This window comes from Microdochium trichocladiopsis (genome assembly GCF_020744255.1).
Source record: "Microdochium trichocladiopsis strain MPI-CAGE-CH-0230 chromosome Unknown B0I36scaffold_11, whole genome shotgun sequence".
NCBI classification, from domain to species: Eukaryota; Fungi; Ascomycota; class Sordariomycetes; order Xylariales; family Microdochiaceae; genus Microdochium; species Microdochium trichocladiopsis.
Genome location: NW_025763554.1, coordinates 1,373,074 through 1,398,196, shown reverse-complemented (window position 1 = coordinate 1,398,196; position 25,123 = coordinate 1,373,074). Strand labels below are relative to the sequence as shown.

The window sequence follows — 25,123 nt, the reverse complement described above, 5'->3', positions numbered from 1 at the left end:
CGGTGGCCGGATGCCGGGACCGACGACAGACGTAGGAGTGGTTCTTCCTGTGCAAAAGTTCTCCCGTTCTCCGACGTGTGGCGACGGAGCCGGGTTAAAACCTGCTGCAGGTGTGTGACATGGCTAAGCGTTGCAAGCAAGCGTCTTGGGCAAGGACATCGTGAGTCTTGTGGTATCGTGTGGTTCGCTTCCCGGCTGATATCGCGAATTGAGTGACCTTGATCATGACAACGCATGATGCACATGAGGTCGCATGTAGGTAGAGATGGCCATATTCATACCCCGTTACATAGTCATGGTCATCCCATCCTGCGGCCAAGGTCTCCAGAAGGGCAGAGGGAGGCGAATACGATATGCGGATGATTCGCCAGCCAAGAGATACCTGTGACGCTGGCCGCGGCTCGTTGTACGTGGCCGCTCACACACCCCAAAGAACGAACTGAGTAGGCGCTGGAAAGACCCCTCAAACCTCTTGTCCAGCAGGAACCTGCGTTGAGACGATAAAGTTTTCCATCATGTTCTGACCAGTGCCTGCAGCCGCTTTATTGCCAAGCAACTTGGTGGTGCCAAAGGCACTACTGGTCTCCCGTCGCTTCACGACGAGACAGAGAACCCGACCATAGATCGAGAAGCCTTCATATGAGATATCCATCGCTAGCTTTTTCTTCTTGTCGTCTCCGCCATTCTGAGCCACAACGCCGAGGGTGCCATCCTTGTGCCTTTTCGCGGGCGGCGGTCCTGTGCTGTCACGCTCCTCAGAACCAGGGCTGTTGACGAAAAGATCTTCCTCTTCGTCTTGGTCGTTGCTTTCTTGATCGTCCGAGAGAACCTCAACCACGGCCTCACTTTCAGTGGTAGTTTCTCGGCGCGGCCTCTTCACCCTGCGCGTGTTGTCTTCGGCTTGAGCAGCTTCGGCCGCAGGAATCTCTGACAATACAACATCATCGTCACTCTCTTCTTGGCGCAGCTCTACGGTAAAGTTGTCTGCAGCAGCGTCCACATCCAATGGAGCCTCGCTCGTGGCCCCAAAGAGGCGCCCGCCCGAGCTCGACACAAGTTTCGTTTGCTTCGTGTCGTGGAAGTGTTTGTGCTTGCTGAGGAGTGAGTGCCTGGTGGTCGTTTCTGTCAAGAATATTGACACCTCGAAATCATCTATCTTATTGTTAGCCACATGGACGATACACTTGCAGGTGAGACAGCCTCCTCAGGAACCCGACCTTCAGCCACGACGTCCTTGATACCCTTCTTCTTCGAGCCCTTCTTTGTGCGGGCACGCTCCCGTTCTTCGCGGAGCTTTGGCAGAACAAGAGGTCGCACGGCCTCAATGACCCGTGGGAGGACCGGGTGTCTGGGGTTGAGCAGCCATGACTGTGCCAAGGCTGGGTTATCAAGATAGATCCTGCACTCGAGAACAGAGTATCTTGTGATGCGGAGATACCGACGAATGGGAGCCATGTTGATGAGAATGTGCTACCATGTCGGCTCATTAATCCCACGACATCGCGCAGTGCATGCTCTTGAGACCGTGAATCACAGTACCGTCGCAAGCGGAATGCACACTGGCCCGTCTCAATGACGGCACTGCTGGAGCTGTAGCGGGTCCCAGCACCAGGCAGGCACCAGGCAGGCACCGCTTAGCTAAGCGACCGCCGTTATCGCTATCGGAGCTCCTCCAGCTCTGGGCGGGCTCCGCCCCCCACACAATTTCGGGGTCAACTTCACGATGGTCGATCAAGGGCTGGTGCTTCGTGTATACAATTTCGAGTCCTGGGCTTGACGCGGGCTACGTCATGGCAGCAAGGTGACAATGTCAAAATCATGGTCCTCCACCTTGATGCTGCCAAAGTCGACCCTCCCGTAAGACTCTGCACCTCGCAACACAACGGTCTGCACAGCGCTAACCATCCCACTGTTGCAGTCCTCGACCGCTTCCCAAGACCCGAGACCTCTACATACAGAGATGTGCCGATGACTTCTACGACTGGCAACGCACGAACAGGCCGAGTAAAGATCTATTTGTCATCCACGATGGGCCCCCTTATGCCAATGGCTCGCTCCACGTCGGCCACGCCCTCAACAAGATCCTCAAGGACATGATCAATCGGGTCAAGGTTCAGCAAGGACGACGGGTAAACTACATTCCAGGATGGGACTGCCATGGGCTGCCCATAGAGCTCAAGGCGCTGGAGGCCGCCAAGGGGAAGAAGCTCTCCCGGCTCGAAATCCGCAAGGCTGCCCGCAATCTCGCCTCGAACACGATTGTCAAGCAGATGAAGGGGTTCCAGTCGTATGGTGTCATGGCCGACTGGAAGAGAAAATGGACAACCATGGACCCGTCCTTCGAAATCAGGCAGCTCCGTCTGTTTCAGGCCATGGTCCGCAAAGGGCTCATCTATCGCAAGTTCAAGCCGGTGTACTGGTCGCCGTCATCCCAGACAGCGCTAGCGGAGGCCGAGCTCGAGTACAGAGATGACCATGTGTCAAACGCTGCCTGGATCCGGTTCCCAATCTCTGAGGCTTGGAATGGCCACCCACAGCTCCAGAAGATTCAGGACAAGGTTTCTGGTCAACTGTATGCTGTCATATGGACGACTACCCCGTGGACCTTGCCCGCGAACAGGGCCATCGGCGTACACGACGACCTCAACTATTGCGTGGTGAAAGCTGGCTCTGCTACATATCTCGTTGCCGAGAGTCGACTCCATGCATTCCTTCCAATACTTGCAGACACGAGCGCCGAAGTTGTGGCTACCCTGCTAGGCAGTGACCTTACTGGGCTCACATACCACAACCAGCTGCAAGGCAGACACGCCGAGGAGCAGTCAATCATTCATGCCGATTTCGTATCGGCGGACTCTGGATCGGGCCTTGTTCACTTGGCTCCTGGACACGGCATGGATGACTACTTGGTATGCAGTGCGCACGGCATCTCCGTGTCTGCGCCGATTGACCAGACTGGCAAATTCACTGCCGAAGCATATCCCGATGACCCTGATGTGCTCTGCCAAGCTCCATCAGTGATTGAAGGAGGCGGCAAGAAGGTTCTCGAGCTTCTCCAAGCTCACGGCGATGTCTTGTCGGTCAAGGACTACACACACAAATATCCGTATGACTGGCGCACGAAAAAGCCAGTCGTCATCCGCGCCACGGAGCAGTGGTTTGCAGATGTCGGATCGATCAAGAAAGATACACTCGACGCGCTCGAGGATGTGAGATTCTTCCCCGAAGGTGGCAAGACTCGCCTCAGCAGCTTCGTGACTGGCCGCAGCGAATGGTGCATATCTCGCCAGCGTGCTTGGGGCGTGCCCATCCCTGTGCTGTTCGACGAGAGTGGTACAGCAGTGGTAAACGACGGGATTATCGAGCACATCATCAAAGTGATCCAAGAGAGAGGGTCGAATGCGTGGTGGTCAGACCCGGAAGATGATCCAGCCTGGATCCCAGCTTCACTGACTGGCAAACACACGCGAGGCACGGGCGACACGATGGACGTCTGGTTTGACAGTGGTAGCAGCTGGACTATGATGGACAACCGAGCTGATGTCTATCTCGAAGGCTCTGATCAACACCGTGGCTGGTTCCAATCCAGTCTACTGACACGAATCGCAGCTGGCGCGGTGGGCGAAGTCAAGGTCGCGAAGGGTGCCCCGTTCAAGCAGTTGATCACACATGGCTTCACGCTAGACGGTGAAGGAAAGAAGATGTCAAAGTCACTTGGCAACATTATAGAGCCCCACGAGGTCATGGAAGGTTCCCTGCTGCCGCCTTTAAAGCAGAAGGGCAAGGCGGCCCAAGGCCCGCCCAAGTACGACGCTCTTGGACCGGATGCGTTGCGGCTGTGGGCAGCCAGCGGGGACTACACCAAAGACGTCGCTATTGGCATATCGGCCCTGCAACAGGTTCAGAACACGCTGGTCAAGTACCGCGTGATCATCAAAATGTTGCTTGGCTCCATGCATAAGTCAGCACGGACCGCGCCCCTGTCAGTGGCGGACAACATTGCCATCATCCAGCTTGAGGACGCGATGCGGGAGGTGGGGCATGCGTTCGACAACCACGAGTTCCATCGCGCGTGTGTTGCGCTGAACAAGTACGTCTCGAAAGATCTGTCCGCCTTCTATCTCGAGGCTCTCAAGGACCGACTGTACTGCGGCGATGGCGGCGGTGTCCTCGAGCCAATTTTCAATGGACTACTGAGGATGCTGGCGCCCATGACGCCACTACTCGTCGAAGAAGCTTGGGAGCATCGTCCCCAGTGGATGAAGGAGGACTCGACTGTGATACATCCGCTACACCAGCTCTACAACGATCCTCTTGTCGAGCCAGACAGACTGCGCACTGATATCGCCTCTGTGCGCGGAGATGTCCCCACCATCATGATGCTCCACAGCGCCGTCATGAGCTGTCTCGAGCTCGCTCGCACGGACAAGCGCATTGGTTCGGGGTTGCAGTCGCATGTCGTGCTGCAGGTTCAAGACGAAAAGGTGCAATCTGTGCTTGGCAGATATACTGAGGACGAGCTCGCGATGATGTTTGTCGTCTCCTCGCTTGATATTGTCAAGGACGCCGCAGACGTTCAGAAAGATGGGACATACATATACGAGCATAAGCTTGCCGGCGACGTCGCCACAGTCTACGTATTACCGCCAAAGGCCGAGAAGTGTCCTCGCTGCTGGAGATATCAGGCCCCCGCCGAGGATGCACTCTGCGGTCGATGCGAGGACCTGGTCGCACAGTGAGTCGACGGACACATGTATAATAGACCCGGAAGGGACATCTGTACAACAGCGATAGAGGAAAGAGCCCACGATGTAACAACAAGTACAATATTACTTAAGAAAACTCAAGAATATCCAGCAATGTCTATGCACTCTTAATAACGAAGCCAACTCGACATGACAAACTTGAAAGACACAATCCGACATAATTAAACTACACTTTATCGCTTATCCCGGGGTTTCACATCGAGTCGTCCTCTGTGTCCAGGTCCTCCACCTTGTGCCCGATCCGCAGCCGTCTAAGCTCGTCTGTCGTTGTACGAAGCCTTGTCCAGCTCATACCAGCTTCAGGCAGTGGGCTTACAACCCGCGTCCCCCTGATACTTGCGTACCGACTGCTACTGCTCCTGCTGCTGCAGGCGGCAGTGTTGCTGCTACCGCAGTTGATGGCTGCGCGGCTTCGGTGCAGTCTGTTTCCGACGTGGTGGCTCATGCGCCTCAACTTGGCGCGTATGCGGGCGCGGCGTCCTGGTCGGATGTGCTCATTGTTGGCGATGGGTGCAGAAGAGGCCGCCTCGAGGGAGCCTGCGTTGAGCAAGGGAGATGAGTCGTGTTCATGCTTCCGGGGAAACTCTTCTTGCTGCCCGGCATTGCCGTCGTCGTCGTCATTGTCGTCATTCTCCTCCTCCTCCTCCCCCCCCTCCTCCCTCTGGGCCTTCTCTTTCTCCTCCTGCTCCGTCTTCAAATGCAGCTCCCGCCGGATACGCATATGCTCGTACACGTCCAGGGTGTCGGCATTGCTCCGCGCGACGCCTGGATACTCTGCCTGGTCGAGCTTGACCCGCTCCATGGTGTCGTACAGGTCCCTCAGCATGACCAGGTTCTCCTTGGTCACCAGGCCCATGCGGAAGACGTCCTCGTTCGGGTTGGCCCCGCGCTGGCGCTCCGCGTCGCGCCGCCACGCCAGCTCCCCCTGCAGCCGGGCCAGGTTGCCCTCGGTCAGCCTCGCGCCGCCGAAGCTGCCGCGGAGGACGAGCTGATGCGCCGCGGCCCGGTCGTGGTGGAGGAGGGAGGGGGGGCACAAGTATGCTGCGTTGCTGATGGCGAGCTCCAGGTCCAGCATCGGAAGGAGGGACTTGGCTTGAGCTTGCTGCCGGTTGGCCGCGGTGATGCGCTTGTTGTAGTTGTCTTCTTGGGACGAGGTGTTGTCGGCGTCGTCGTGGTCGTGGTCGTCATTGTCATTGCCAGGACCTCCTGACGCTAGAGTGCGTGGGCGGCGGCCGTTGCGGTGCGTGGCTGCCATGTATGTCGCAATGCTTGCGCCGGCTGGTCGCAGGCCATGGCCCGCGGCCTTGAACCGGCGCAGCCGCAGGCTGTAGAGGTCCTCCTCGGAGTCGTCCGTTGCGGCAGGGCCGGCCGAGGTGGTGGTGGTGAAGTCGGCATTCTGCTGATATGGGCGAGGCCGGTTCTGTTGCTGTGGGGGGTGGTGGTAGTGGTCGGGTGCAGTGCTCACTTGGCTCATCCGGGTCCAGCCGCGGTCGTTGCCATTGTGATGAACAGCCGCAGGGGCAGCAGGGGCGGCAGTGACGGCGTTGTTGTTGTTGTTGTTGTTGTTGTCCAAGTGGCTCGGTCCGTCCACATCGCTGCTGTCGTTGGTGTGGTTATCTGGGCTGTTGCTCGCTGCGTTGCTGCCGTGGTCCCGCAACCGCCGAAGCATCTCGCGCAGCTCAATGTACGCTTGCGGCGAGCCTGCGGCCGGACGAGCTGGTGGTGGTGGTGGTGGTTGGGACGGCGCAAGAATACTCTCGACGACGTCTTCGTTTGTGCCATCAGAGGAAGCCGGTGCGTTCGTGTCGAGGTTGTTGCCCGCCTCGGCGATGTGCCCGCCGCGGAGCATCACCCAGGGCCATGGCCAGCAGGCAGGGCGCGGCTGCTGCTGCTGAAGGTGGTCATCTCCAACAGCGGCGGTGTCTGGGCCCCGGGGACTGTTGTGTCCGGAGGTGGAAAAGGCGTTGATGTGGCTTGCTGGGCTGTACGTGTTGGCGTCCTTTCCCTCCTCGCCGACAAGTGTGGACGCCGACGCCTTAGACTTTAGGCTGTGCCGAGGCGGCGTGGAGATGGAATTGACGGTCACCGCCGCCATGTCTACCTTATTGTCGTCCTGGGAGTAGATAGATGGGCTGTAGCATGGCGGTGGGGGAGAGGCGTCCTGAGGAGAATGATAGTGTTGGTCCATGTCGTTGCATGCCACCGATTCCGTGGACCAAGATGAGGAATGGGAACGGCCACTACAGGACGCCGAAGGCGCCGACGGTGATGACGGGCCCAACTCATGGGAGTTTTCTTCTGGCGTTTTCTTGGGGCGCGATCGCCCAGCTGTTGTGGTTGGCTCGGGGTTGGTGCAGAAGTCGAGGTCGTGGCTTTCGTTGTAGAGCTGCGATTTGGCTGCGGTGGTCTTGACCGCAGTGTGAATACTAGAGACTGGACGAGGGATTCTGCTGGCCAGAGTGACTGATGTCGATGCTGCCGACTGTGCTCTTGTGGCTTGGATGGGGACCGGCAACCGTGAACGACGACCACGCCTGGTGGTCGTGTTCCGCAGGAACCTCATCATCTTGTATGATGCGCCAGGAATGTTTCAAATGCGGATGGTTGTCTGCTTGTGGTGGTGATCCGCAACCTCGAAGAATCAGAATCCAAAATGTCGTGCCGTGTGTAGTCAGAAATATGCGTAGACTTGGTTGTTCAACTCGGTAAGAAGGTAACAAAGTCCTTGCATGAAGCTTGGATAGTCCCATTCAAAGAACTGCTGCACAACACAAAGGAACTTCTTCTCGGAGGCACGCACGTAGAGCTGCTTATGTACCTATTGGTGAGTGGTGTACACAAAACGATTATCGGAGATGTCTCGTGGCTTCGCCATCAAGCTCTGGACGTTGCCTCTCAGAACGTGGTTCAGGTGGAGTTGGCAGCTTTCTCCGATGTCTTCTGAGGTCCCAACCGTGGCTCAGTCTCTCCGCTAGAAGCTCACATCATAACGCTCTGGAATGGTACCGCACGGATCCATCAACGGGGGTACCATGGTACCAGGCTTTGAGTCTCTGAGATGGTCGCTATCGAAACAATATGGGCTTATAAGAAGAAATCATTGAGAGGACCATGTGATTAACACGAAAGAACCGATGTGACGTAGTTTCGAACGATCTGGGCGATGCTCTCCTCTCCAGAAAGAATTCTTGATGCGTGTGGTAGTAATATCAGAAAGCTTGCATGGGCTAACCACAAAATCAGATCGTGCCCTGTTGTTTTCTGCGTGCACACAGCATTCGAAAGCAGGCATCTTCTTGACCGCAACGGCCGGGGCAACAATTGGTAAACAGGCACAGTAACTGAGTGGTATCGACTCCTAGGGACAGGCTCAACTCCAATGCGGTGTCGCCAAGATTGCGACGCGGTCGGCTCGAATTGAAAGCACACGTCTTGTGGCTGTAAAGGGTACTCTCAAGTATGGAGCCAGACTCGGCAATGTGTATCACTACATGCTCTGTCGCAACTCTCGACTGGTATAGAAACGAACAAGAGAAAATCTTACACATAATTAAACGCTCTACAGGAGACGAATATGAAAATGAAACCGCAGACTCGACTGCTTCGCGGAAGTAAGCCGCCATGCCCATTACCGCCACAAAACCATTCTACTCGATTCTCTTCTTGCCCTCCTCGGCATTGAGGTATCTCGCCGTGCTGAGGCCTCTTTCGTGACGCGCAACAAACGGGCCAAGCAGCTTGTCTTTGCGCACGTTCGTAATGGCATCTTGGTAGCCCTCTACGGCCCACGGCCGGGGGTTCAGCTTGGGCCAGTTGACCTGTTGATATCATGGTGGTCAGCAGTTGCCTAATGCAACAACACACTGGTGGCAACAATGAGGGAGACTCACATAGAGCATGCCGTTGTTAAGGATAAAGCTTAGGGACCAGGCAGCGGCGCCTAGCCAGAAGAGAATGAATAAGCGACCGGGCAGAGCGGACGCATCGGCCGCCCGTGGCGTGAAGAGTCCTACAAGGACAAGGAAGAAGCTAAAAGCAAAGACATAAGGAATGCTCTGAATGAGAACCGGTCTCCGGTCGGCGAAGGTGTGTGTGGCCTCGCTCGGGAGATAAAAGCCCAGGAACAGATCGTAGGCATCTTGCCGAGGACCATCCCGGAAGTTGTTGAGATAGAATCTGGTTACAGCGACGTTTCCGTCTTGCAGCATGCCCTTCTTCGTCCGCTTCGCAAAGCGAGTCATGTCTGTCTTCATGGCGCCTGTGCCAGCATACGCTTTGGAGACGGTATCGGCGTTGTCTGCCCACACGTTACGGAAGAGGAATTCAAATGCAGGGTCTGCCAAAGCGAACGTCTCGCCCTTCTGAAGCAGGCCTAAATCGGTGAACATCCGGTCTAGGGTCCACCGTGCCAGCATGCTCTGGACAACATTGGTGCGATCGAGCGAGTCCATGCAATTGGTCCTGACGACACTGGTCTGGTAGTTTCGCGTCTCGAGGCCACCGTTCGCCGGCATGTCGAGGCCACGGAAATACTGCTGAGCAATGAGCGCATCGTGCAGCTGCTCAACAAGAAGCATGGCCCGATGCAGCTGGAGGCCCTTGGTCTCGTGGTGAAAGTCAAAGTAGACATAGTGCAGACGGTCGTACTCTTGTCTCGATCCACTTGGCTCGATGACGTGGAATTTCTCATCCGTCAACATATCGGCCTTGGTCTTCTCCTTGGGCGATGTGACGAGCATCTCCACCATCTGCTCGTATGCTTCCTTGATGCGCTGCTCTCGACCCTTTTGGTTCACCAAGTTGACGAGGTAGTTGTCGCCATAGATGCGAATCTGCTCGTCAAAGTGCTTCTTCGCAGCAGGCAGGGCCGTCTCGATACCCCGAACCTGCAGCTTTGGGGTATACTTGAGAGCGTTGATCTCCGCCCAGAAGACCGGCACGCTGCCACGAGTCTGCACATACGACAGGATCTGCATCTCCCGTCCTTCCGAGCCACCGAGCTTGCCAGTCTTCATGTCGCCGGTGCCTGCAAAACCGCCCATGCCAGTTGCCGTATCGTTCAGAATGACAACCTGCTCCGTCTCGTTGTAGTTGGCCGCATTGCCCTGCTCGTCAAGGCCACGAGTGAAGTATCTTGTTCCGGCACGGAATCGCGCCTTGCGTGTGATGAGGACGAGCGTCAAAGGCGTGCCTTTAAGAGTGGTCGGCCGAATTTCGAGGGTGCCCCAGATCATGGGTAAGATGAAGGGGTCTACGGCAGGCTGGGCACCGTGCTGCGACCTGCTGCCGTGCTTGCGGAAGTCGATCAGGTCTGTCTGGACAAACCTGTTCCAGAAGAAACGGTCATCAGCTCGCATCCAGAGCGGGCTCGAGCTGTCCATGGACGCCTGCCGCTGGAAGCTGTTGGTAAGATCGACCGAATACGAGAAGTACATGGGCCCCTTCATGATGAAGGTCTTGAGCAGGTACAGGAACTGGTCCTCGTCTGGATCACGGATCTGGCGCTCGCGGACCGGGAAGAAGTCCGTCGAGATGACCTTGTAGACCATGTGGCCCTTGAGGCGGCCGATGGGCTGTGCCTTTGTGATGACGATGATGTACTTGTCGAGTCGCAGGCGGATCATGCCGAGTATGCCAGCGATGCTGGACACACGGGACACCCGCTTTCCGCTGAGCGGAGAGACATCGCTGAGACGGACATCGCCAGTTGGGCGGTCGACGACGAGGGCGGGAGAGTTGGGAGACGAGGGCGAGGTGAAGGTGTACGAGTCGGCGGCAACGTGGACGTTGATGTCGCGGAAAGGAAGCGCCATGGTGGGCGCTCTGGTGCGAGTGGTCGTGTGTGTCGCGGTCACCGGCCCCCTGTGAGGGAGAGAATAGCCTACGCCGAAAGGAAACTCAAGAGGTCGGTGGTGCTGTGGCCTGTGAAGCTGAGAGTTCCAAGGTTGGACCTGCAAGCTTGGAACACATGTAATCTTGCGTACGTGACAGCTCGCAGCTCCCCTGGCCCCAGTTATTGTTAGCGCAGGAATGGGGTTCCCAGACTCACAGCGCTGGTGGCACGTCATGCCTGCAGTTGCCCTCCCTACGTGCATAGATGCCCCGCCGTCAGACGTCCCTCAGCAACCCACCACGGCTCCAGAGGGAGGCGCACTGGGGGCGCCGTGGCCATGGATGCTGTTTGCCTGCAGCAGTATGAGCTCCATCTGTGCTCCGGTGGGAATCAAGATGCCCGAGTAAAGGCCATCCAGCATGCAGTTTACATGGGTATTGAGCGGTGCCAGAGCGACGGGACACATATATCCAGAACAAACTGCAAGAGATTTGTTTCAAGCATAGGACGCCTTGGTGACCCAACAGGCAGCTCGTGGTAATCAGCAGACATCAGCACTACAGTTTCCCGATTGCAAACTGTACACTATCGAGGCTTGACTCATAATTTCATGTACTGCATTAGATGATTGAATGATATTACGTTCTTAACTAGCTGTATCCCACTCTCATGACTAGAAACAAAACAAGACAAAGAACAAACGCCGGACAGGTGAATACACAAGCTGCAGCAACCATCGGTCCAAAAAGACTCCTTCCTTCTTATATACAGGCCCCTCCGGAACACACTCGAGCCAGCCTGCCATGGATGCTGTTCATGGTGTCCTTCGTGCTTCATCATCGTGACCAACTCTCACGAAGAGGTCGTCTATGCCTAACGCAGAGTCCCAACAGGTGTCACCACCATAGAGTGTCGGCAGTCCAGTTCCGCAGCATCTTTACCAAGTAATAGGGCATGGCTGAGGAGCAGTGATTCATAAAACCGTCTAGCAGCTGCATCGCTCGGGCTGCTGAGTAGCTGGGGAAGACTGGCCGAGGTTGATGCCCTGGCGATTGTTGCGAGGCTGGTCTAGAGGCACCTTGTTGGCGATGGCGGTAAATAGCTCGCGGACGTTCTCCGATGTCCGTGCAGATGTCTCGAAGAAAATAAGCCCGGCCTCGTTGGCATAAGCCTCAGCGTCAGCTGTTGGGATGGCGCGCTTGTCGGGCTGCTCAGTGACGAGGTCCAGCTTGTTTCCGGCCAGTCCGATGACAATGTTCTCGTCGGCGTTGCGCTTCAGCTCCTTGACCCACTGCTTGGCCTTATCGAAGGACGCAGCCTGGGTGATGTCGTAAACAACAACGGCGCCAGGCGCATTCCTGTAGTACATGGGGGCCAGCGATCTGTACCGCTCCTGACCCGCAGTATCCCAGATCTCGAACTTGACGGCGGTCGTCGGGTTGATCGTCTCGGTTTGTGTCAGGAAGGCGGCGCCGATGGTGGAGTCCTTGTAGGGATCGAACGAGTTCTGACGAGGGCGGGTCAGCATGTTTTCAAGCAAAGATGAGAGACGCTTCCAGTGAGCCCGGCGCTTCGGAGAAGCCTTACCTTGACATATCTGAGGACCATGGAGCTCTTTCCGACCGCGGAGTCGCCCAGGAAGACGACCTTGACAGTCACCAGGCGGGTGCCGCGGGCAGTGCCTTGTTGTTGGGCAGCGGCCGACATGATGTGTGGTGGTCTGGTGAAGTAGCCCAGGACCAAGTGTTGCGACAAGTTTGTGATGGGCTGCGGCTGCGGTCGGAGTGGATGGAAGCGGCGCGGCTGCGGAGATGACGCTGTGGTTGTCGATGTCGTTGGGGGAGAGTGCAGGTGCGATGGTCTGGCGTGGTGTAGGATAGGATGTCAGGTGGGTAAGGCGCTATCGCACGGGCAGGAGGCCGCTTTGGGTGGCCAGGCTAAGGGAACCAGGGTGTTAGGTAGAGTGCCGATGCAGCTGCGCAACCCCAGGCTGTCACAAGACCTTTCAAGCTTGACTGCTGGAGATGTGGCACACAAAGGGGGTAATTCTGGAGAGAGGTGTTCTGGAGGGCTTTAATCATAAACATCCATCAACCAATCTATTGTCGTTGGGCCATATCAAACGCAGCTCACAACAGGTCGATAGACAGAGCAGGACGGGACAAGCTTCGACTGAAGCCGTAGCGGGGCACAGACGCAATCTTCCCAGGTTGTCCAAGCAGCGCAGCCCGCTCCAGCCGTGCCAGGGGTGGGAGATAGGCACCAGTATTGTTGTGAGCTCAGCTGGCCGCCAGCTGCCAGCCTGATCAACACTCCGAGCAGGCCCTGAAAGATCCCGGCCCTAAAGCTGTGTTGGCCATGTACGTCACTGGTGCCAGGATTCACATTACTTCAACCAGCAATCACGGCGACACCACTAACCCAAACACGAAAGGAGTCGAGCTGGATGTGTCTCTCAGGTTAGGCTGAACGAGGTGCCACGCTTCGCAGGTAGTGCGAATGCATCTGGAAGTCTCACAATGCGCCCGTGCATGCTCAATCGCAAGGTGAATCTGAATAAGGCCTTGAAATGTGGCCTGCTGCGAGACCACAGCGGCTCTGTGTTGTTGTGCCAAATGTCAATGCTTCAGAAGAGCCAGTCGTGGTCCGGATAAGTGGGTGTGATCGGGTGTTGTTGGAGGGCGGGCAGTCTCGCCAATGCGGGAACAAGAGGGGATTAGGATTAGGTAAGGCTTTCTCGACGCTGTCGTGTGGGCCTGGCCAGCTTGCGGCACTCTGCCATCATCAGCCGGCGCGAAAGCTCCCGAGGTTTTTACACCTCAAGTCCACCTCGAGCATCCCAACGTCACGCCCTCTTGCGACCGCCATTGCGCATCGCCGCCTCCCCCTCCACGTCCTTCAGGGTCCTGCAGCATTCCACCGCGCCGGGCAAGTCCATGTCCAGATGTTGCGCGCTTCGCTGCGTTCTGCCCAGGCTGTAGGCCGCCGGTCTCTGGCCGCGCCTGCAGCCCGAAATGCTCAGTGGCCAACCTCTGCTCTTGCTGCGCGGGTACGTGATGATCCACTCCAATGGCACTGCCAGCCTTGCTAACTTGAACAGAGATGTTTCGCCGATAACAAGAAGCCATCGGTCAACGACCCGACGCCTGTCAAGCTGCCTGGATCTGAGACGGTCACTGCTGCCGACAGCCAAACCCCCGTCGTCAAGCTCGAGCCTGCCACCTCTCCCAAAGATGTCCCTCTGACACCTCCCGCGCCAGCCGTCGAGGCGAAGCTGCCCCCGCCGCCGCCTCCGGCCCCTGTCAAGAAGAAGAAGGGTTTCTTCCGCCGGCTGAGAAATCTCATTCTTACCATCTCCATCCTCGGAGCCATCACGTTCGGCGGTGGTGTCTGGTACTCACGCATCAATGACAACTTCCACGACTTTTTCACCGAGTACGTCCCATTTGGCGAGCAGGCGGTGCTATACTTTGAAGAGCTTGACTTCAGGAAACGACACCCTCGCCCAGTACTTGGCACTGGTGTCAAGGATACCTCCCCGCAGGTCAAGATTTCCCCTCAGAGCGGTGCTTCCTGGCGGGTGGCGGATAGTGGCGAGCCAGCTGGACGCCAGTCCAGTGCTGTGGCTCATACCGCAAAGAAGTCCGCAGAGAATGTAGCTCAAAAGGTCGACAAGGCCAAGACGACGGTCAAGGCCGGCGCGGAGAAAGCCGGGAAGACTGCAAAGAAGGCTGTCGAGACATCCAAGCCTGCAGAGGAAGCATCTGCACCTGCGGTTGCCAAGGTATGTGGTACATTTCCTTTGCGAAGGTACGCTGCCATGCTAATACTTTCTACAGTCGTCGAGCGTGCCTTTCAAGGCCCCCGAGGTTGATGAGCCCTCACGGTTCCCTCCTGCCGGACCCATTGACCCTCTCAAGGTCAAGGATGCTAATGAGCCCGTTGTCCAGGCTCTGGTCAAGATGTTGAACGACATCATTACAGTCGTCAACGCTGACAATGCCGACGACCGGTTTTCTTCTACCATTACCAAGGCCAAGGGTGAGCTGCAGAAGGTCGGCGATGGCATTCGGGCGATCAAGGAGCAGGTCGAGAAGGACGCCGCCGCCGAGGTTGCTTCCAAGGTCACTGAGTTCCAGAACGCGTCGTCTGAGCTCATCAACAGTGTCGAGCGCATCATGGCCGCACAGGAGAGCCAGTGGAGGACAGACTTTGAGGAGGAAATGAAGCGCATCCAGTCCGCCTACGACGCCAGAATCAAGACGGAGATTGAGCGCGAACAACAGGTCAACGAGGAGAAGCTCAAGAACAAGCTTGTGGAACAAGCCGTCTCTCTCAAGCGGCAATTCTTGAAGGAGATCAGCGACCATGTCGAGTCTGAGCGTGGTAGCAGACTTGGCAAGCTCGACCAGCTCTCTTCAGCCGTGTCTGAGCTTCAGCAGCTTACTACTGGCTGGAACGATGTTGTGGACCTGAACCTCAAGACTCAGCAGCTCCACGTTGCCGTGGAGGCTGTCCGGGCCAGCCTAGAGGACGCGACTCACCCCCGCCCTTTTGTTCGTGAGCTTGTGGCACTGAAGGAGATTGCTACAGACGATCCCGTCGTCAACGCTGCGATCGCGTCCATCAACCCAAGCGCGTACCAGCGTGGCATCTCCCCGCCTGCTCAGCTGATCGACCGCTTCAGACGTGTTGCCGCCGAGGTGCGCAAAGCGTCACTGCTTCCGGAGGACGCTGGTGTTGCCAGCCACGCCTCTAGCCTGCTGTTGAGCAAGCTCATGTTCAAGAAGCAAGGCCTTGCTGATGGCAACGATGTTGAAAGCATTCTGACACGCACACAAACCTTCCTCGAGGAGGGTGATCTGGATGCTGCTGCCCGTGAAATGAACAGCCTGCAAGGATGGGCCAAGACGCTCAGCCGCGACTGGCTCGGCGAGGTCCGCAAGGTGCTAGAGGTGCAGCAGGCACTCGATGTGAGTTTCATCATACGTAATTCCCAAGCAAAAAACACAATGCTGACAACAGAAACAGGTCATTGCCACCGAGGCCAGGCTCCAGAGCTTGAAGGTCGAATAGACATGCATCCGTTCCGTGTCAACAATATCCACCAAGCGATGAAGACAGCAGTCACTTTTTCTTTGTCCGCCTTGTACCATCAAGAACAACATGATGAGAAGACTTAAACTTTGTAACGTGTACTCTGAAGAAGAAAAGGAAGGGGGGTTGTATACTGTGTGGCTGTGGTCTGGCGGCTCTGCGGAGAGGAAAAGTAAAGGCCCAGAGCGAGCGGAGTTGGTGGCTTCGTCTGGACGACCAGCCCTGGTTCTGGAGCGAGATACTAATAGATTTCGGTTCTGGTCACCACTGCTGCATTGTCGACAGAGAGCGGACTGCGGTGAATGTGTGGCTGATCGTTGAGTAATGATGAGCTGCGTCGTGCGAGACAAGGCGCCATGTCTGAGCACTTGCCGCTGCATGATCACATGCTAAGAAGTTGGAGATGCCAGTGGTAGCGATGGGGTGGTGTGGTGCAGTGGCGTCGGACACCTGACCAGACTCGATCTGCACCGGCTAAACACGACACGATGCGCGCAGTGATGGCATTGGCGTCCACAACCGGCGACGAAGCTCGGCATAAAAGAGGGGACTGTGTGAATGCCGCCGCGAGACGCATGCGTGTCTTGCTTGCCAGGATGTTGCAAATGCGGCAGGGATGCGCCCATGTCGAAAAACCTTGGACCATTTTGCATGTGGAACCTGCTCCGTCCACGGGTGGCGAGAAGTCTGACGGCACAGTCATTTGAAAGCTCGCTGTGAAGGCTGTCGTCCCGCTCTGGCAGGTCGCCTCTTGAGGTTTGTTCTATGGATCGCGATATATCGACCAGACGGAGATTGAGTTTGGCGTGGAAATCGCTGGATGGTAATGTCTCAGTGCAATGTGATGAACGGCGGCAGTTGGGAATTAGCGCGAGCACACTGAGCAGCACCGGCGTGGGTCGCCCGCATGGACCCGCACCTGCTGCAGCTCTCAGGGACTCACGTCAGTGGGCGTCCCGTCCCTGCCAGTGCACCGTCGTTGATCTAGCTTGTTCATCTGTGATACCACCCAGAAACCACCACATCACCAGGTGTCACATCCAACAGGAGCAAGGCAACGCAGCCGACCACCGACCCATACACGCCCGCCCCGAGACACGACTGTCGCTGACCTGGAAATATCGGTTTGCCGCGCCCACAAGCACTCTCTTTGCGCCGCAACATGCGTTCAACTTAGAAAACGCCCTTTTCGTAACGCCCTCAGCTTGGGCCGCTTCCGAGTCGCAACCTCGGCGACACGCCTGTCCTCTGCTCAGCCCTGGTATGCAATCGATCTCTGCACAGTACAGGCTACAGAAAGCCCTACAGCGACCTACGATGCTCGTCATATCCATATCCAGCTCGCCGTGACGACAACTTTCACAGCCCCTGTGAGGCGCTCCCAACATGTCTAACAAGCGCTCGTCCATTCCGCGGGCGGTGTCACCTGCGACACCCGACATGTTGCGAGACGGCTCCACCCGCCTATCCACAGGGTCTACCTACGACGGCAGCAGCGCAGGTCCCTCGGAACCAGAACGAAGGCTTCGGAGCCCGCGGTCGCGCGAGCCTGTCGGCCGAGACAATGAAGCCGTACACAAGAAGCGCCGTACTCAAAGACCACGAACTACTGGCGGTTTCCTGCTCCCAGACGCGAGGATAGAAGGGGACAATCGAAGAAGCGCTGTTAATAAAGACGCAGAACAGCGCCGCTCGAGGGCGAATGGAGATGTGCGTAAAGGCAAGGCTCTCGTTTCTGCTGGCAGGCAAACACCAGATCCTGCGACCGAGCTGGGTCTTGGGATAGAAGTCACTGATGTGGATATGGATTCGGACCATGCAAACTCCCATCAAACAGCATCGGGCAGCCCTGGAAGTGCGGCGACAGCTGCTGCCCACCGGCATGTCTCTAGAATACCATCGCCTACACCGCGACCATCGACGGGCATGCTGGACATAGATTCGACACAAATCGTCAACATGGCTCTGAACCTGAGCGAATCCCGGAGGATGGTCGCAAGGCGCAACGTTTCGGCACCAGTACCCCCTCGACTCGCACCTCTGCCGGACACGTCGGCCGTTGGCAGCCTTAAGCAGCACCTGCACCAGCAACGACGAACTTCGCAGAATCTATCGCCCAGGCCCGACAAGGGCGCTGTCCCTTCGCAACGTCATCCCTCCGTGTCCAGCCCCATGATAGGCAGCGCGTTACCGCACGGTTTCGATCACGAAGGCTCATATACATATCAGTTCTCCTCGTCAACTCTAAACCGGGCACAGAAGGCCAAGGAACATCTCGAGCTCATGGCGCAGTATCGACGGCTCCTTCAGATTGTGCCACCCCTTGGCGCACAACTACAACAACAGCAATACGATCAGGGCGCACCTTCAAGCCCTCCAGTTTCCCCTGGCGTGGGAAAGTCACCCGGCAGCTTCCCTGGTCAGCGACCACCGCTTGGTCGGCCATACAACCCACTCCAGTACATTCGAAACCGCAAAGTGCGTGCGCGCGAGCGCAAGGCTATAGATGGTGAAGCTCAGGGGTTTGGCGATGTCTCACGAGTGACAGACTGGATCGACCAGGCAGCTGTCTCGACGCCCCTGTCTGGCTCATCCAAACTTCCTCACTTCCCTGGTGCCCACGACCACGGCAACAACCTCTCCAACATTCCCCGCCCAGTGACGTCAACAGGCAAGCCCAAGCGGCCGAGGCTTGACTGGAGCTTTGAGCCCGCCGACATGCTCGCAGATGCTTATTGGTTTGAGCAAGATGATAATCGCTCTCTCATTGAAGACCGCAATTATGCAAAGATCTTCCCATCAAAGGTAGATAGGTCTCAAAGACCATGGTCTCCACTTGGCCCCGAGCAGCACAAGGCCAGCCCATTGTCGCCACCATCAGAGGTGGGAGGGGTTGAGCCGCGCAACAGTCTTCAGTTGGATGCCGGGATCAATAGAGTTGGTACCGACGGCTCCCGGAGCAGTGCCAGGAGTCGTGCCCGGCAGAAACTGCACGAGATCAAAGGATCACACAAACATTCAGACAGCCAGCATAGCTACCACGACTTCCTGCGTCTGGGCAAGAATGCTACCTCCGACACTTCGGACAGCGACACGGACCGCAAGAGGAGAGACCGCTCAGGAACCCTGACAGCTTCGGGCAGAGATCTCTTGGAGAAACAAATGCGGGACATACTGGCGCAAGAGGCTGCTGAGAAGCAGAGCGCTTTGGCCCTGCAGCCCGTACCAGAGACACCATCTCCATTGGAGAACGTGAGCGATGCCACTCCTTTTAATCAGAATGGTGCTGCATTTCGACCGGGGCACGTGCGAGCAGAGTCATACGCTGGACATGGAGCGAATGCCATCGCGCAGACAGAGCGATGGCCGGCGTTGCAGCAATCAGGCGTCTATGCTGGAAGAAGTAGCCTAGACGTGCCGAGTCATAGCAAGCGGTCCTCGGTTGATCACACTTTCTCACAGCCAACCTCACCGGAGGGAACATACTCGCGCCGCGGCAGTGCATTCATGCCAAGTGGCTCCGAGATGTCGCCCTCCAACAGCCGGCCTGTATCACCATCGAGGAGGCCGTTGACGAAGGTCAGAAACATCTTCCGCGACCGAAGTCGGGAACGTGCTGAAGATAGAGAAGCGAAAGGACGCAACAGCATTGACCAGGTCCATGAGAATCTTGCCTTCACGCCTATGGATGCGGAGCTTTTGCGACTCGCTGAGCGCGATCGGTCTCCTAGTCCCGTCCTGGGCAAGTTACCGAGCAGGACCACAGGCGAGAGTCACAAGTCGCACCGTAGCCTCGGCAGCATCAAGCTCAGAGGTGAAGAGGTCTTCCCGTTCAAGAATATCATCAAGGGTGGCGTCAAGCTTGACAGCATGGTTCGTGGTGGTGTGTCTAAGATGACAGACATGATCTGGAAGAAGGACTCGGACGACTCCTCGTCATCTTCATCATCCAGTGACGAATCTGACGACGAACCGAAGCGAGGCCGGCGGTCGAGACTCAATGTCTTGTCTCGGGACAACTCGCGGAACAGGGAGAAGCATTTCCTAGATGTTATGCCCCATTTCAAATCGACATCGGAGGGTGCTGATGGAAGGGCCACCCCCAGCCAGTCAGCAGCGCCAGAGAGCCAGACATCTGGCTTCATGTCTTCGGCCGATACTGTCAAAGCGCGCAAATCTGCACGCTTTGACACGCTGAAACCTCCCCGTCTCAACGTCCCGAACTCTCCACCTCAGCCTCGTATCAGCGAGGAGGTGTCTGATGTAGACAACGGACAGCTCGACGAGTCCGACACGACGACCGATGCAAAGTCACAGACCGATCTCGTCAGTAGCCAAGAGGGCTCAAGAAAGTCGTCCAGAGACCTGCAAAGTGTGCTTGTCGGCATGCCACACTCGCTAGAAACCAAGAAGCGGCACCACTCCAACTCGCTGGCGTCGAAGCGAGACTCTGGTCGGCATTGGTCAATTACAGATCGTGATATCACTCCCCGACAGTCGCAGCTGTCCAGAAGCGAGCTGGCCAGCGTCCGTGCACTGATCCTCAGCTCCGGTATCAAAGCCATGGAGATATCGCGACGTGCCAACGAAGCTCACCCGCTGTTTGCAGTCGACTCCAAAGGGCCAGGTGTCTCATGGAGTGATGTCTCCGCGTTCGTACCCGACGAGGCAGCCACAATGACGGCATCCCAGCTCGAACTTTATCCGACCACCGCCCGAGTCCTGGCTGGCAGCATCGACAATTCGATGCGCTCGTTCCACGACACGGCGGGCCAGCTTTCCACGAAGGACGTACCGGCACTGCAGCAGCGCATAGATACACTACATCTGCGCATCGCGACAGATCTCATCAAGACGACGCAGGAGACGACGGACGACGCGGACGAGGTGAGCCAGGATCTGGTTCACAACCAGCGGCTGAAGGTCCAGCACGTGGTCGAGGCGATGGACAAGATGAGCCGCAACCGCCGCCGCCGGTTCCGATGGTTCCGCCGCATGGTGTGGCTGGTTGTCGAGTGGGTACTCGTCGCTAGCATGTGGTGGCTGTGGGCGGCCTTTGTGATCTTCCGCTTCGTCTTCCTTGTCGGCAAGGGCGTCTGGGGCGGTGTGCGGTGGCTGCTCTGGCTGTAACACCATCACAAGCGGCGGAGGCAGTATGATCCTCCCCTGAAGCGGCATACCTCTTGGACGCCCAGCGTCTTTACTTTTTCTTTCTGTCCTTCTTTTATCACACATTTCCAGTATACATATAGGTGTTGTAATGATGGCGCGGCATTACCCGCATACGTTGCCAATGGCTTTCACCTCAGTCATTTGCGCTCCGAGTTCTATATACCCTTACTTCTTTTCCTTGTTTCCAACGGCAATGCGAGACATATTTTCTATACCCACATTAGTCTAGATCCAAGACAGAACGATTTAATGCTGTGATCCGTGAGCTGTGCCATCGTGTAGGCGTGGAGGTCTGTCTGTCAACGTATTTTGTGAAGGCTTGGAATACTTCTTGGGCGATGAATCCTCCGGTGGTGAGAATGGGACGACCTGGTGCAGAGCGAGGTCATCAAGACCAGGTTCTTCACTTGATGTCCAGACACGGCTCTTGCGGGCATAAAATTTCCCGCTATCTCCGGTGTGCTATGCAACAGCTCCGTACCTCTTTTTGCGGCGAGGGAAGCTTGGATTCTGCGACTCAAGTGAGCTGGCTCGGCAAAAGGCGTGGGCGGGTGGGGTATGCGGTTACGTGACCGCGGCTTACACACTCCGAAGGGGGTTTGTGTGTAAGCATACTCGAGACTTTGAGGGCCAAGCGCGATCTGCGGTCTTGGATAAGGAGATAGGATATTGTCCAGGCAGGCAGTTCGGGTTTTTTTCGTCCGATTCCTCGTGTGAAGTCGCCGCTGATTCACCAGGCGCATGTATGGGGTCGTGCTGCTTTATAATGGCGTAGCGAGGTGGACAGGGGAGCATTATGTGATTGCTTACTCCGAACGAGCTGAGCTGGAGTGTGTGTGCACAGATCGTTACCTTTATATAACGAGTAATCGGGTGGTGGTCTTGCAATGAACTGAGGAGTGCCGCTGCAATCGATATCCGGTCTTATAACACTCCGATCATCTGACACATTGTTTTTCGACGGTCAACACAAAAAGTCAAGAAGTCAAATACGAAAACATCCCAAAGCACCTCGGCACCAACTCGACAAGATCAATCTTTACACAGCTTGACAGTCGTCATCAGATCAGTCAACATGGTCAACGTCGCCATCATTGGAGCTTCGGGTCGTGAGTGTTCCTCCTTGGCGTCGTGATTGCCCATAATTTGGCTCTGGTCACCGGGCAGTGCACACGACCATGTGAAACATGCTTGCTAATCGTGCTATCTATGCCGGAAAAGAGCTGGCCAGCACGCTCATCGACTACCTTTCCGAGCACACGGAGCATGTGATGCTCGGTCTCGTCCGCAGGGTGAGCAAACCTCCCTTCCCCTCGCCCTGACATGCCCACCGGATTTGGCCAATGTTGCTTCCCAGGGAACTGGCCCCCACACGACAATGCTGTGCCGATGCAATGCGAAACATGCTGAGACCATTCTATTAGGATCCATCCACGCTCCGTACGGTGCCCCGACTCAAATATGTCCAGACAGACTACCAGGACACTGCCGAGCTCTCGCGCATCTTCAAGGCCGGCAGCGTCGACGTGGTCATGAGCTTCATCATCGCGCACCTCGACCCGGACGCCGCCGTGTCGAAGCGGCTCGTCGACGCGGCTATCGACGCGGGCGTGAAGAGGTTTGTGCCTAGCGAGTGGTCTGTGTAAGTCTTTTTTCCGTTCTCTCATGTGCTTCCTTCCCCCAAATCACACTTGTGTGTGTGTGTGTGTGTGTGTGTGTGTGTGTTTTGTTCTTTTTAAGGTGGCAAGGGATATATGGATTTGCCTTTGCCTTTGCGCTGTTGTTATAGTCCTCCATTCCCCGTTCCTTTTTCTAACGACGAGATTTAACCAAAACCCATCCTTGTAGCGGCCGACACCTCGCCGACGCAATCCAATTCCTGCCCTGGTACGACAGCAAGCTCAAGACGCGGGCCTATCTCGAGCAGGTAAACACGCCGCACAAGGTGCTCGAGTACACGCTCTTCCACAGCGGCCACTTCACCGAGTACCTCGGGCACCCTCACGCCCCCGCGAACCTTAAACATATCGACACCATCGCCATCAGCTTCCAGCCCGAGATCCTGCACGCCCTGACCGTGGAGGGCAGGGAGGAGGTCGACAGGATGACCTTTACCTCGCCGGGGGATGTGGTCAAGGTCGTGGCGCGCGCGCTGGACGTCGAGCAGGGGAAGTGGCCCGTCTGGGGAGGTATCGAGGGGCAGACTGTCACTGTGAAGGAGCTGATTGACATTGTGGAGAGGGTCAGAGGTAATGCTACTCCACGCACACTTTGTTTTCCGGTCTACGCCAGATTGACAAGCATTTTTCCCCTTTTTGAAAACATTTACCGTGCGCAGGCCGTAGGCAGACTAACAAAAAGCAAAACCTTGCAAAATTACGAGAAAACAGGCAAGAAACTCACTGTCGAGCGTCTCAAAGAGTCCGACCTGGTGGCGGGCCGCATCCTGGCCAAGACGACCCCCACCATCACGCACTCTTCTGTCACCCCGGAGCAGAAGGAGGCGTTCGAGAAGCTCCTGACTGCCGGGTTCCTCATGGGCGCCGCGCGCGGCGCGTACACTGCGACGAGGGAATGGAACGAGATCCTGCCGGACGTCAAGTTTCTGGGCATCGAGGAGTATTTGAGAAGTGTTTTTCGGGAGTGAAGAGTCGGGATAGAGAACGGTGGTGGTGGTGATGGTGGTGGCATATGACAACGCCGACTTTACGCCAAATTAAGTTCATGCACACTATATTGTAAGTGCGGAAGTCAGATGAAGTTTCACGACCTGGTGCAAGATATACAGACTATCACCAGTTAAATTGGATCGTTTCTTCAGGTATTGCAAACACGCTCTAGCCAAATGCTGTGTGAAACATCGTTTAAGTACTGCGTCAAAGCTGCCTCATCTTTCACATATAATGATACAATTGCGACATCCTCTGCGAATGCAGCTAGGCAAGCTACACCGTGACCACAGTATAGCCTCAAGGCTCATGCCTCTTTTTTGCTGAAGCCCGTCTGGTTTCTCTCTCAGACACATCTTACAATGCAACAGCCAGGACGGCGGCTCCGGCAACGAGGAACCGAGCGCCCAGAGCGGCCGTCTGTACAGCCATAGCGGCACCGGTGGCGCGGACTGAGCTGGAAGTTGGAGACGAGGGCGTGCTGGTTGCGGCCGGGATGGAAGTCGAGTTTGTCATGGCTGCTGAGGGGTTGCTGGATTCACTGGTCACGGAAGCCGTCGGGGAGGTGGTCGGCAGGTCTCCGTAGCCTGTGATGGTGATACCGTTGATGACGGCGGTGACAGCAGACGCCTGTCCGCCGCCGCCGGTGATGTAAGTGACAGGCAGACCCGTGGTCCCGGCAGCTTGGGTGACACTGGCGACGACGCCGTCCAGCTCGCCCTGGATGCTCGAGCCGATGGCCGCGGCCTCGGACTGGATGCTGACATAGGCATCGTTCATGGCGGAGCCGGTGGCAGTCACGCCGGCCTGCTGTGAGAGGATCCAGGAGTTGAGGCTCTGGATGCCGGCCTGGTATGCGCTGGCGGCGGCGTTGAGCTGCGAGGCGGCCGGGTTGGGGAGCACGTCCAAGGTCTGGGCGTGGGTTAGGGCGCCAATGGTCGCGAGAGTGAGGGTGGTGGATGCCTTCATTTCTTTGTGACGAGTCGGTCGGTGATCGAGGGAGGGTTTGTGGAAGACTGACAAAGAGTGCTAATGAGAGCGTTCCCTTGCGCGGTTCGTGCTTGTGGTGATGTGTCGGAGGAGAGAGAAACCCCAACAGGGAGGATGCAGAGATGTGTTTAGATAAAGCCAAGGCTAGCTGTTGTTGGGTGCCTGAGGGTGTCAAGCCATGTCTGGGACTGCCGGGAAAGGGTGTCTTGAGTTCGTCTCTAGACCTGATGCAGCAATGGAGCTTTCTTCATTTGCCGCGACCCCGGACAATGAGAAGACGGACATGGTCCCTTGTGGGAAAGTGGTCCAACCAGACCGGCACATGCCTGGCCCTGGGTGGTGAGACACCTTGGTGCCCGGTTTCCGGTTGCATGGACACCGGCGAGATCTGGCCGTGCCTGCATGCCTGTCCTAGTGAGACAACTGCAGCAGTGCCGACTCCCGCAGGGGCAATGTCATCCAACTATTTGCAGACTGTGACGATACTGACAACCCTTTCAGTAAGAGGAAGAATAAGGACAGCCATCTACAAAGCAATGCTTGTGGTGTTTGCCTCTATTGTCTCTGAAGGAGCTAGAGGAGCTCCAGCTCATCCA

At 56.7% G+C, this 25,123-nt stretch overlaps 9 protein-coding genes across 9 annotated transcripts; 4 read left to right on the top strand and 5 right to left on the bottom strand.

The window, feature by feature from the left end:
- Positions 1-354: 354 nt before the first annotated feature.
- B0I36DRAFT_39051 (uncharacterized protein) lies at positions 355-1,541 on the bottom strand. The gene is made up of 2 exons (XM_046161395.1): positions 1,218-1,541; positions 355-1,152 (listed from the first exon to the last, which is right to left on the bottom strand). The coding sequence occupies exons 1-2, from the start codon at positions 1,453-1,455 to the stop codon at positions 464-466; spliced, it is 927 nt and encodes a 308-aa protein (XP_046006680.1). The 5' UTR covers positions 1,456-1,541; the 3' UTR covers positions 355-463.
- A 160-nt stretch (positions 1,542-1,701) lies between these two features.
- On the top strand, positions 1,702-5,033 carry B0I36DRAFT_335916 (tRNA synthetases class I-domain-containing protein). The gene is made up of 2 exons (XM_046155543.1): positions 1,702-1,857; positions 1,919-5,033. Exons 1-2 carry the CDS (start codon positions 1,808-1,810, stop codon positions 4,737-4,739), a joined length of 2,871 nt encoding a protein of 956 aa, XP_046006679.1. The 5' UTR covers positions 1,702-1,807; the 3' UTR covers positions 4,740-5,033.
- Positions 4,960-6,861, bottom strand: B0I36DRAFT_368434 (uncharacterized protein; the record flags this gene model as incomplete). Its single annotated transcript, XM_046159620.1, has 1 exon — positions 4,960-6,861. One exon carries the CDS (start codon positions 6,859-6,861, stop codon positions 4,960-4,962), a length of 1,902 nt encoding a protein of 633 aa, XP_046006678.1.
- A 1,198-nt stretch (positions 6,862-8,059) lies between these two features.
- On the bottom strand, positions 8,060-10,726 carry B0I36DRAFT_335911 (SacI homology domain-containing protein). Its single transcript, XM_046155542.1, has 2 exons — positions 8,657-10,726; positions 8,060-8,584 (listed from the first exon to the last, which is right to left on the bottom strand). Exons 1-2 carry the CDS (start codon positions 10,577-10,579, stop codon positions 8,414-8,416), a joined length of 2,094 nt encoding a protein of 697 aa, XP_046006677.1. The 5' UTR covers positions 10,580-10,726; the 3' UTR covers positions 8,060-8,413.
- Positions 10,727-11,187: 461 nt separating this feature from the next.
- On the bottom strand, positions 11,188-12,472 carry B0I36DRAFT_335907 (ras family-domain-containing protein). The gene is made up of 2 exons (XM_046155541.1): positions 12,187-12,472; positions 11,188-12,106 (listed from the first exon to the last, which is right to left on the bottom strand). The coding sequence occupies exons 1-2, from the start codon at positions 12,304-12,306 to the stop codon at positions 11,585-11,587; spliced, it is 642 nt and encodes a 213-aa protein (XP_046006676.1). The 5' UTR covers positions 12,307-12,472; the 3' UTR covers positions 11,188-11,584.
- An 859-nt stretch (positions 12,473-13,331) lies between these two features.
- On the top strand, positions 13,332-15,675 carry B0I36DRAFT_435727 (mitofilin; the record flags this gene model as incomplete). The annotated part of the gene is made up of 4 exons (XM_046162783.1): positions 13,332-13,648; positions 13,700-14,383; positions 14,439-15,572; positions 15,625-15,675. The coding sequence occupies exons 1-4, from the start codon at positions 13,544-13,546 to the stop codon at positions 15,673-15,675; spliced, it is 1,974 nt and encodes a 657-aa protein (XP_046006675.1). The 5' UTR covers positions 13,332-13,543.
- A 1,407-nt stretch (positions 15,676-17,082) lies between these two features.
- On the top strand, positions 17,083-20,826 carry B0I36DRAFT_368430 (uncharacterized protein; the record flags this gene model as incomplete). The annotated part of the gene is made up of 1 exon (XM_046159619.1): positions 17,083-20,826. The coding sequence occupies one exon, from the start codon at positions 17,083-17,085 to the stop codon at positions 20,824-20,826; it is 3,744 nt and encodes a 1,247-aa protein (XP_046006674.1).
- Positions 20,827-21,724: 898 nt separating this feature from the next.
- B0I36DRAFT_388623 (uncharacterized protein) lies at positions 21,725-23,711 on the top strand. The gene is made up of 5 exons (XM_046161258.1): positions 21,725-21,977; positions 22,090-22,160; positions 22,293-22,510; positions 22,717-23,117; positions 23,259-23,711. Exons 1-5 carry the CDS (start codon positions 21,944-21,946, stop codon positions 23,513-23,515), a joined length of 981 nt encoding a protein of 326 aa, XP_046006673.1. The 5' UTR covers positions 21,725-21,943; the 3' UTR covers positions 23,516-23,711.
- B0I36DRAFT_395190 (uncharacterized protein) lies at positions 23,706-24,608 on the bottom strand. The gene has a single exon (XM_046161518.1). The coding sequence runs from the start codon at positions 24,504-24,506 to the stop codon at positions 23,895-23,897; it is 612 nt and encodes a 203-aa protein (XP_046006672.1). The 5' UTR covers positions 24,507-24,608; the 3' UTR covers positions 23,706-23,894.
- Positions 24,609-25,123: the final 515 nt, after the last annotated feature.

Bases quoted from the DNA above. Each gene is read 5' to 3' on its own strand.
- B0I36DRAFT_395190 (XM_046161518.1), bottom strand. From the start codon at position 24,506: ATGAAGGCATCCACCACCCTCACTCTCGCGACCATTGGCGCCCTAACC.
- B0I36DRAFT_388623 (XM_046161258.1), top strand. From the start codon at position 21,944: ATGGTCAACGTCGCCATCATTGGAGCTTCGGGTC. The intron at 21,978-22,089 runs GTGAGTGTTCCT...ATGCCGGAAAAG, and splicing joins CATCATTGGAGCTTCGGGTC to AGCTGGCCAGCACGCTCATC. The intron at 22,161-22,292 runs GTGAGCAAACCT...CCATTCTATTAG, and splicing joins TGCTCGGTCTCGTCCGCAGG to GATCCATCCACGCTCCGTAC.
- B0I36DRAFT_335916 (XM_046155543.1), top strand. From the start codon at position 1,808: ATGTCAAAATCATGGTCCTCCACCTTGATGCTGCCAAAGTCGACCCTC. The intron at 1,858-1,918 runs GTAAGACTCTGC...CCACTGTTGCAG, and splicing joins CTGCCAAAGTCGACCCTCCC to TCCTCGACCGCTTCCCAAGA.
- B0I36DRAFT_39051 (XM_046161395.1), bottom strand. From the start codon at position 1,455: ATGGCTCCCATTCGTCGGTATCTCCGCATCACAAGATACTCTGTTCTC. The intron at 1,153-1,217 runs GTCGGGTTCCTG...ACAATAAGATAG, and splicing joins CAAGGACGTCGTGGCTGAAG to ATGATTTCGAGGTGTCAATA.
- B0I36DRAFT_335911 (XM_046155542.1), bottom strand. From the start codon at position 10,579: ATGGCGCTTCCTTTCCGCGACATCAACGTCCACGTTGCCGCCGACTCG. The intron at 8,585-8,656 runs GTGAGTCTCCCT...TGATATCAACAG, and splicing joins TTAACAACGGCATGCTCTAT to GTCAACTGGCCCAAGCTGAA.
- B0I36DRAFT_335907 (XM_046155541.1), bottom strand. From the start codon at position 12,306: ATGTCGGCCGCTGCCCAACAACAAGGCACTGCCCGCGGCACCCGCCTG. The intron at 12,107-12,186 runs GTAAGGCTTCTC...CGCCCTCGTCAG, and splicing joins TGGTCCTCAGATATGTCAAG to AACTCGTTCGATCCCTACAA.